A 10716-nucleotide genomic window follows, 5' to 3' on the forward strand; every position below is an offset into this window, starting at 1 on the left:
AGCGGTAGTATATTTTAACAAAATGTTGATGAAATAATTGCGCATACAACTAAAAAATGCAGAAATAACAAAAAAAAAGTATATATACAATTTTGTTCGTGTGAATTAAAATATATCGAAACAGGAAATAACCACGGTCAAGCGACAAGTAATGCTTGTAAAAATTAAAATTTTAAGATGATAAAAGCTTATTTTAAAAATCTTGTACAATAGTTTAGACATCAATAAAAATGTGTAGAGTTTAATAATTGGTGACGACTACAGAATTTACTGAAGAGATATGCCAATCCGATGGCAAAATTTTAGTTATGTGTTATATAAGCTATCATTGAAAAATTTAGAATACACTGGCCCATGGTCATAGTCCTAAGTTTAAAACCATTATTGTTAAAATAAAGTTTTGAGTTTAGAATTTTTAAGTTGTGTCAATCATAGACAACTTAGAAACAGCGTTTTGTTAGGATGGGAGAACAGAGCTATCCATATGAAGAGAAAATATTTGCTCGGCAATATAAAGAAATATGAGTAATTTAATTAGGCCACCCTGTGTCATATTTTAACCCGCAATCTGATAGGTGAATTTTCATAACAAGTTTCGACAGGTGGGGTGTCACAAACTCCATTGAAATAAAGCCTTTTATATTCTTAAGTATCTCGTTCTTCACTAAAATTTCTTTACTATTTTTAAAAATCAAGCTTTTTACGTGGTTAGCAATAAAAATATGTCCCGTTCTTCGCAAAAATTTATTTACTACTTAAAAAAATTAAGCTTTTTTAAATGGTTATCAATAAAAATATGTCGCGTTATTTATTAAAGCCACTTAGAAATCGCTCATAACTTGACTGAAGTTAGAACAGGCACTAAAATTCCGATGCTGGGGTTTACTTCCCCCCACCTGTCAGATGCCGGGTTAACACAATTTTTATAAAATGTATGCACCTAAAGTTAATAAATACAGAAATGTTTACATGGTAAAAATTATACAATTTTATTTATCTATTGTTCAAAAATATACTCTGCAAATAAATGCTTGCCTTGAAGAATAACAGTATATCAAAATAATCATCGTATCACGGCCAAGTAAAAGTAATGTTAGCATAAACTGGAATTTGTAAATCACAAAAATTTACTTTAAATATCTTGTAAAAATATATAGAGTTTAATAATTGGTGACGATTTCAGAATTTATTCAAAAGATAACAAGATAACAAAAGATTATCAAAGCCTTTATTGAAAAAATTTAAAGTACGTATACTGACTTAATAAGACTTTAACAGTTCATATTATTTTAAAAGCTAGACAAGTGCTTCTTTCCTAAACCTAATATTTGCCAATCGAAGTTTTCTAAATTCACTGAGAACCCTGCTAAATTGAAGTTGTGTTTCAAAGCTTTCCATTTTATTTATCATGTTCAGCTTCAATTTAATTTAGCAGATGCCAGCCGGAGTCCCATTAATTTTTTTTTGTTTTAAATGAAGTGCAGGCATTCTCGTTTTCCCTACTGTCCGATTTTTTAAACTGTATTGAGTAAATCGCGGGAGTTCTTGCCATCACGGTTGCCATTTCCAATTTATTTTTCGGACCAAAAAATGGACCAAATATTAAAAAATGGACCAATTTTTATTAAATCGGGAAACTGACTGGAGTTTATTCCTCTTTATAAACAAAATATGTCAATTCAGTTTTTTATAACGTTTTTTTTTTTTTTATATTGCATCCAAAGTGCATTACAATTGTATTTTATTAACATTATATTATTTAGAGTTTTAAAAAATAATTTGTTCCTTAGTTTCAGCGAAATCAAAAAATCTGGCCTCAGCGCTGCGGAACTGTGAGGCAGATTAAAAATGTTATGAACTCAGTCGCACAATTCTCCAAACTCCGCTTCACCCAATCCATTTTTAATCAAACTTACTTCATCCCAAAAACAATTTATATTGGTACAGTTTTTGAAGTTACCTTCACTCAGCCTCAATTTGCGAAATTGAAGTTCAATTATGTCTGCATCATTTACCAATGCAGGAAATTGGTCGAGTAGCGGCAAAATTGATACCCCAGTATCAGAAAGAACTTTATGTGGTGTAATAATTTCAAGATTTTTAATATCTTATCGATTGAAATCGAATATTATTTTCATGTGCTAAATGCTATGATTAAAGTTTTGCTACCTTTCCATATTCTTGCCAGCTGCTTTAATATTGGTCACCGACCCTGCCACCCACGGCTCACCACTTTCCCCTGAAAATCAAACGATTTACAAACACATTGACAACTTTTTAGTCATCTCACCCACACACCTACAAATTTTTTGTTCGAACTGTCAAAAAAATGTCCCTTTGTTAGAGCTACATACCCGATAAGAATTCGTACTCTAATAAGAATGCTATGCGTTAGAGCGAGCAAGTTAGAAACATCGGAGTTTTGATGACAGTATACATACTGTGAAGAAATGTCACTTTGCGAAAATTTTGAAGGTAAGAATACGTATTTAACAATTTTATTAAATTATAATGTAATTTCTTCTTTTAGATTGCAAAACAGCAGCGACTTAGTCACATTCTTAAGGTATGTATTGAGACTTTTTATATGTTTATAAATTTGAATTGATATTTTTGTTTGTTAACAGATTGGGATTCACCATCAGCACCTTCAACGCTTGCACCTCCATCGCCAGGAGCACCATTAGAACCTTCTGCCCTCAGCTTCTTCATCGCCAGGAGCACCACCAGTACCTTCTACCCTCAGCTCCTTCATCGCCAGGAGCACCATGGGTACCTTCCGCCCTCAGCACATTGACCTACAGGAGCACCTTCAAAGTGTAGGTCCAACTTGTCAAATTTTGCAAAGTTGTAAGAAAACTTAATTTTTCTGAACTACCATAAATGATTTGCAACTGTTAATATATATTAAAAGAAAGGTAAATCGATTACCATTCTTTTAATTATAATACTGTTAAAATCGCTTAACTATTTTATAGAAAATTTGCAACTTTTGAAAACATATATGTGCAAAGGAGTAGTAGTAATAATAAGCAATTGGCAACCACATAAGTATGTAAAAATATCTTTATTATTAATGTTAATTGTAATTTTTATTCATAATATTGATTACTAACTATGTATATTAGGTTAACAATGCATTTTGAAAAATAAATTTTGCAAAATAAAAATCAAAAAAAAATTTAAGATTTTTTATTTATTGTTTTTAAGGTTATTTTGAATTCGGTGTGAATAGAATGCAACCCTGTGCCAGCTGAAGTGGGCAATGCTAGACGAGTGCAGCTATATATTTTCCTTATGAAGTATCTGAATGAGTGCGACAGTGATGCAAGGATCACACGTACAGGGTGAAAGTGGTGACAATCTGCACACCATACAAATGTCACCAGTTTTGTCACCAGTTTTGAAGTGACTGAAACCCGCGGTTTCACCAGATTTTTCACCACTTTTGGCTGGCAGGGGAGTAATTGAAATTAGAAACCTTGAAAATACGTTTGAAAGGAGCTACCACCTGTTCAATTAACTAATTCAAAAAGTATATGAAACATAAAAATACTGTAGTCAAACGAAAGAATGTTAAGAAATCTTTAGTTTGAACATTTCCAATGATTAAAGGGAGTTGCCACGTGTTTAAAAAGTTACATTCAAATTATTCATTAAGGTCGATGAATTTCTAAGAGATGGGTATAAATCGAAATGGATTTGAAAGGGATTTATTCTGGACCTTTATTTAGGAGGGTTGCCATTTGTTCGAACATATGTATCACAATGTCCGATAAAAGAAATTTAAGAAGATTTTTTGCTTTGAGAATACTTTTAAAAAGGAATTTCAAAAATGAGAGGTCAAATTATAGGTTTTTACCTGTAGATTCATGATAAAGTTTTATTTTTTTAACTAACAACTTTTTTCGCCGGTATAGGGTGTTTTAAAATTCGATTAAAATAAAGTGGTCGGACTTCTACCACATTGTGGTAGATCTGCCACTTTCTTGAGCATCTACCACATCTACTATTCAAGGTCTGAGATCCACCACAACAACTTAAGAGCAAAAATTGTCCAAGACTAAAAACTATATGGTGACAAGAATGATATAATACAAGATTCCGCAATCTCCGCGACGATGAAATTTCTGTCTTCTTACTTTTAAACAAAGCTGAATGGGAGGATAAAATAAACTGTAAAATAGTAGATTTTCTCAATAATCACTTTTTAGCAACTTCAATCTTGCTTTTTATTATGCTAAAATTAAATTTGTTTTAGAGTCTAATTAAAAAGTTCGCAATTTAGGTGAAACCTTGCAGAATTTTCTTAATTTTGGTACAAAGCTTGATCCAAACCCAGAGATCTACCAAATTTGTTTGAAGTCTACCACATTTTTTTCCTGATCCTACCACACAGATTTTTTTTTTAAGCCCGATCACTAATGTGAGACTGCTCTTCACTCAGAAACGGCTGAACGGTTTTGATGAAATATGGCACTCGGATCTCTTATAACTCTGACTAACATTTAGAATATTTTTTAAGTTTTTGAAACCATCGAAAAGGAAAATTAAGTCAAAAATGGTAAAGTCTTGATTATAAAAAGGCAATAAGGTGACCATCGAAAAGGAAAATTAACCTAAGAATGGAAGCGTCTTGCGTCAGTACTTATTTGCGTGATTTAGTTATTTGCAAATAAAAAATTAACTCAGCGTTTATACGGCAAAGCGTTTATTTGCAAATAATGCGTGCAAATAAACGTGGTATATGATTGACACATCTTGAAAATTCTAAACTCAAAACTATATTTTAACAAGAATGAGTTTTAACTTACGATTATGACTTTATGGCCAGTGTACTTTTAATTTTTCGATGAGAGCTTTTATAACACATAACTAGCATATTGCCATCGGATTGGCATATCTCTTCAATAAATTCTGTATTCGTCACCAATTATTAAACTCTAAACATTTTTATTGGTTGACCGTGGTAGGTTCCTGTTTCGATTTATGTGCATTCACACAAACAAAATTGTATATATACTTTTTTTTTGTTATTTCGGCACTTTTTAGTGGTATGCGCAATTATTTCATCAACATTTTGTTAAAATATACTACCGCTTGGCAAATCCTAATATTTAACCTAGTCAATCTACACCAAGAGTGTGAACACCTTATTAGCCACATATTTCACTGTGTAAATACACCTCTGCGCTTCACTCAATTTCCGACGCCATTTCAACAGTACCGCGATTGTTTCCGTCGAGTGTGTGTTAAAAAGTTCTGAAAATGCTCAAGTTTGCGTTAAATGAAGTGAAAAGTTTTAGTTTTCTATAAAAAATAGGTAAACTAAGTGTTTTAATGAGCAAATTACATAAATGCATGCGCGAGTAGTGTTTGTTTTAGTTTTCATCGCGATATACATATGTAGTTTCGATGGGATGCGCGAGTGGCTCGGGCCGGCCCGAAAAGTTTTTTTTTCATTAAATTGAAGTGTAGTTGTGCAATCCTCATCTAATTTGTGAAAGTTATAAGGTGAGTGAATTGAAAAAGCCAAAGAATTATATGTGTATATGTCTGTATGCAAATTGCAGGCTTCCTATTTTTGCATGTTTAGAAAATTTTCATCAGTATGCTATTGGGTTTTTTGTTGGTCATATTTGATCCCCCTATATTTCATCTTAATTTATGTTCGCTTTATAAATCCCCAGTAAGTACAAATATTAAGTGGGTTCGGTGGCATGAATTTAGGCGCAGGTCGCAACAGCTTAAAGCCAACAGTGTTTGTTAAATTTTTGCTGAAGCAGTGATGTACATTAACATTTTCTGGTTTCAGGTGTACCCTGTCCTGGCATTTGAGCGAGGGCTCGCTCCACAAATATGGGCCAAACAACTGCTATTTTCTCGCCAGATTGCGCGAAAAGCAGCAAAAGCAGAGAACTTATATATATAGAGATGGTGCAAATTGAAAGTGGAAACAATTCGTGGCCGAAAATTTAACTGCGTTGAAAAATGAGACTACTTAACTTTTTCAACGGTTTTAATTTTTCGGCTACGAATAGTCTCCACTTCCATTTTGCACCTTCTCTATCTTAGTTCTCTGATTTTGCCATCTTTTCGCGCCATCTGGCGAGCAAATAGCTGTTGTTTGGTCAGCATTTGTGGTGCGAGCTGTCGCTCAAATGCCAGAACACGGTACATCTGAAACCCAATTATGCTGTCTTACATTTATTTATATATCCCAACTAAATTCTGTTCTTTTCAAGTAATATAACATTCTACAAATCTTAGTCCTTATATTTTTATATACAATGTCTATAAATAACGTTTTTTTTTATAAATTATTTGCCAATGTTGGAGTGTACTAAAGTTGAAGCAATCCTGTGTATTCCATTTTGCCCTTTACAAAATTGCCACAACACTTTTGTCCCCCCGTTTTGACATTTGTGCGTCGTGCTGTCAAAAAACTTGCAAGCAAGCGACGCCGGCAGACGTTTTGGTTAAAAAGTTGAATAATTTTCTTACAAACATTTGAAATAAGTGCATAAAAAACATCTCAAAAATGGCTTTTAAAGGCAATACGAAAGTGCAAAAGGTGATGGTGCAGCCCATCAATCTGATTTTTCGTTACCTGCAAAATCGTTCACGCGTACAAGTGTGGCTGTATGAAAATGTTTCGCTTCGCATCGAAGGGCACATTGTTGGCTTCGATGAATACATGAATCTAGTGCTGGACGACGCCGAGGAAGTCTGGGTGAAGACTCGTACACGGAAGAATCTAGGGCGCATCATGTTGAAGGGTGATAACATAACACTGATACAGAATGTGAGCCCATCAAAGGATTAAATAGGCGTAGCAGGAAAGCGCCACACAAAAGTGAGGTTATGTGCGACTGCCAATGGATGGGCGCGATATCGATGAAGGTAGAATTTCTAGACGTAAACGGTGTTGACTTGACTTAAAACAATGCATTAAATAAATAAAATAAAATAAATTCATAAATACAATAACTTTAAACTGTATGCAAAATGTGTAATTTTTGTAATGCTCTAAAAACTCAGGTTGCACCATGAAGGGGAAAATGAAAAAAGCATGTATTTTTACTAAACTAAAAATTAAGTTAGTTCATAATGAAAAACTTGTAATTGAATTTTTAGGTTTGGTCTGATTTCAATGAAAATGAGAAATAAATGTGAAATATGCAAAAACAGAGCTGATAAGCAAGTGTGATTAATTAGTAATAAAAAAAGGAGAATGCAGGAATGGCTGTGAAACTTTTAAATTATACACGGTACGCCTTTATAACGACCAACATTCAAGTGCTAAATCCTTTGTAAAATGACGCTTTTGTGCTAACTCGTAAATGTTAAAATTTTTCCCAGGTGCCAAATGCGCTGCTTCGTTTATGGAACGCTGCATAATTTACATTGGTGAGAATGCCAGTGAGTGTGCCAAAACCAATGCTTTTCTGAATTTGACCAAGGACGCATTGGTGAAGTTGATATCCTCAGATTACGTAAGTAAGCCTATCACATTACTAATTATTCTTGTCATGTTAATATATTTCTTTATTCAATTAGTTTTGTCTCGAAGAGGAGGACGTCTGGCGATGCGTGCTCGCCTGGGCTAAGAATCAAGCTGGCGTCACACAACCCACCGCACATTGGACTGAGGAGGAACGTGCACGCGTTTGTCAACACCTATCGGGTGTGATGTGTCACGTACGTTTGCTGTTAATCGATAGTCAAGTATTCGCAGAGGAGGTTGAGCCTACTGGTGCTGTGCCTATGGAACTGTCATTGGAACGTTATCGTTATGCAGCTCTACACTCTAATAAAACTGGTGGCAGTGGTAGTAGTGTTGGCGTTGGTGGGGGTTCGATGATGCCATCTGTACCGGGTATGACGGAGGATGATAAGCGTTTGCAGCCGCGCTTAACAGTCAATATGTTCCCAGGATCGCAATTGTTGCGGAATGATAAACTGTATTTACAAAGCGTACTGAATGGGTGGTAAGTAATTGCCACCGCAGGAAACTTAAAAAAAGAATAAATTTTCCAAATAAGCAATAAATATTTTATCGCTACTCATAATATATCTGGTAATTTTAAGGTATGGCATGCCTAAACAATCTTGGCGTTTAGTGTTTCGCGCCTCAACCCATGGCTACTCATCGAGCGCTTTCCACCGTTACTGTGATGGTGTGGCACCTTGCTTTGTTGTTGGCATTGTAAGTAGTACATAAGTGGAAAAGGAAAGTAGTTTACACATTCATTATATTCCCAATTTAGGGTTCGCGTGGCGAGCTAAGCGGGGGCTACACAGATGTTGCATGGGCAAAAACGAGTCGTAAAGGCGGCTATATACATTCGGAGCGCGCATTCTTATTCGCGCTCAATCCCGCTGGTGGTGATCCATCCGTTAAGTTTGATATAATCAAGAAGCCCTATGCCATATGCTATCACCCAGAGTGAGTAACGAATACTAATTATCGTTTGCTTAGCAAGATATGTAATTAACAATTGTTTTCTTTCTTTTGTCATCCAAAAGTTGCGGTCCTATTTTCGGTGCTGGCGCTGATTTGCTCATCGCCAATAATTGCAATACGAATATGGATTCGTATTCGAATTTGCCTCATTCGTATGATGGCCCTAACGCCTCTTACTTGACACTCTTTGGTGATTACAATTTCACGGTTGTTGACTATGAAGTCTATACGTTATCCACAACCACAGCCGTCGGCAGCGCAGGCGGCATAGGAGCAGTAGGCGGCAGTGGCAATGGAAATAGCAGTAATAATAATAACAACAGTGGTATTTCGGGCAATAATGGCAGTAACAGTAATAAAAATGGTTCATCATATAACAGTAGTGGCAACAACAATAGCAGCGGCAATTTGTCAACGAATATCGTTGGCGGCAGCAATGGTGGGGGCGTGGGTGCTGGCAGTGGTGGAGTTGCTGGCGGCATGCACAAACCAAAGTATGAAAGATATTGATTGGATATATATATATATATTTTTAATTTCTTAATGTTTGTACTTCCAATTTGGCTTTGCTGTTATTTATGCATTTAAAAAGTCTAATTAATCTTTGACTTTTTTCATAGCTTTGCGCCATTAAATAGATATACATATGTGCACTTAAAATTTATTTAATATTTTTTAAACAATGTACCTACTTGTTTGTTATTTGAGTCCACATGGAAAATCGAGCCTCAGTACTTGTAACTTCTTGAGCTGACGCATACTAAAAATAAAGCTAAATGCTCTACACTAAGCTGGGTGCAAAAGAATTGTGTAAATGTGCGGATGAAAAATTTAGTGGTAAAGCGTTCTCAAAGGAGATATTCCATGTTTGCTATGCATATCTTGTAACAAAACTTTAAGCTGTATCGAATTCGGCCGTTCTTTAACATTATCCATCACCATGTTTTTACAACGTAATCCAGGATTATAGATAAAAATCGAGGTAAGTTTATTTGGAAATATTGTTATTTAATGTTTTATTTGATTCAAGGAATGTTTCTCGATCGGTCTCAAATTTTATATTCTACGCTTTAATTAGCTAGCAGGAATGTAGTACGTTTTTCTATCTGGATTAGCCGTTGTTTTTTAGCGACTACTTGGTTCTGCCTTGCTTAGCTAATCTTGCAAAAACATAGAAATACACTTACAGCTTAATTTTGTGTGAAAGCTTAAAATCAAACCTTCCAGGGTGTAGTATGGGATTTCTAGGGAGTGAGGAAGAGGTCTAATTAATTTTTAAAGTCATTTTGGGTTTCAGGGCCCCGATTTTTTATTATTTTGAAACTTCTTTAGCGGCGTTTGGCTGGTTGGGAGTAAATTGGCAAATTCAACGGAAATTGCACACGGAAATGGTGCAACAGAACTGATGCAACGGAAATGGTTGGGGCTGAAACAGGTGCTTCTTGCTTAGACAAAGACCAATACAAGAATGTAAGTAATTATAGAGAAAATGATATAGATGGAGCAACAGAGACTCAATCTGTACACTATTTTGGGACTTTTAGACATTTTCGGGACTTATCGATATAATAATCGATATTGTTATCGCTTTTGTTATCCATATCTTCGGAACCTAACGATATAATTATCGATATCGATTTTGTAATCGATATTTTAAACGATTTTGTTATCGATTATGTAACATATTTTTAGCGATTTTTTATCGATATTTTTTTAATCGATATTGTTATGGGTTTTGTTATCGACATTGTTGTAGATTTTATTATCGATATTTTTATACAAGTTATCGTTATTTTTATCGGGTTTGTTATCGACTTTTTTCGATTTTGTTATCGATATTTTTATGGATTTTGTCATCGATATTTTTATCGATTTTCTAAACAATTTTTGTTATAGATTTGGTTATCGATATTTTTATCGTTTTTTTGTTATCGATTTTGTTGATAATTTTATCGATTTTGTTATCGGTATTTTTTATAGATTTTCTAATCGATTTTGCTACCAATATTATTATCAATTTTGCTATTGAAATTTTTATCGAATTTGTCATCGAAGTTGTTATTGTTATTTTTGTTGGTTTTGTTATCGATATTTTGTTGGATGTTACTATCGATTTTGTTATCGACAGAGTATAAAGATAAAAATGATGAAAAAAGGAAAACAGAATAACATAAATGTAATTAGAAGGAACAGGGGTAGAAGTAGGGATTTAAATAGCAAAAAGACAAAAAATATAACCTTAAGCAAAA

The 10716-nt window shown here is 34.2% G+C and overlaps 2 protein-coding genes across 6 annotated transcripts in view; both read left to right on the plus strand.

Annotated features, from left to right (window-relative positions):
* LOC118739471 overlaps positions 1-9251 on the plus strand; it is a 20281-nt gene extending 11030 nt beyond the window's left edge. For 4 of the 5 annotated variants that reach the window (XM_036470827.1, XM_036470828.1, XM_036470829.1 and 1 more), the window contains exons 5-9: positions 7363-7496; positions 7561-7991; positions 8092-8209; positions 8271-8449; positions 8530-9251. In XM_036470827.1, the coding sequence (XP_036326720.1) occupies positions 7363-7496; positions 7561-7991; positions 8092-8209; positions 8271-8449; positions 8530-8977 (1310 nt within the window). In that variant the 3' untranslated portion in view covers positions 8978-9251. The remainder of the gene's footprint in view (positions 1-7362; positions 7497-7560; positions 7992-8091; positions 8210-8270; positions 8450-8529) is intronic. The other variant, XM_036470831.1, reaches the window with a different exon arrangement.
* On the plus strand, positions 6425-7192 carry LOC118739473 (probable small nuclear ribonucleoprotein E). The gene has a single exon (XM_036470832.1). It carries the CDS (start codon positions 6542-6544, stop codon positions 6824-6826), a length of 285 nt encoding a protein of 94 aa, XP_036326725.1. The 5' UTR covers positions 6425-6541; the 3' UTR covers positions 6827-7192.
* Positions 9252-10716: the final 1465 nt, after the last annotated feature.

Source organism: Rhagoletis pomonella, unplaced genomic scaffold (genome assembly GCF_013731165.1).
Source record: "Rhagoletis pomonella isolate Grant_MI unplaced genomic scaffold, Rhpom_1.0 Rhpom_scaffold_00005, whole genome shotgun sequence".
NCBI lineage: Eukaryota > Metazoa > Arthropoda > Insecta > Diptera > Tephritidae > Rhagoletis > Rhagoletis pomonella.

Bases quoted from the DNA above. Each gene is read 5' to 3' on its own strand.
- LOC118739473 (XM_036470832.1), top strand. From the start codon at position 6,542: ATGGCTTTTAAAGGCAATACGAAAGTGCAAAAGGTGATGGTGCAGCCC.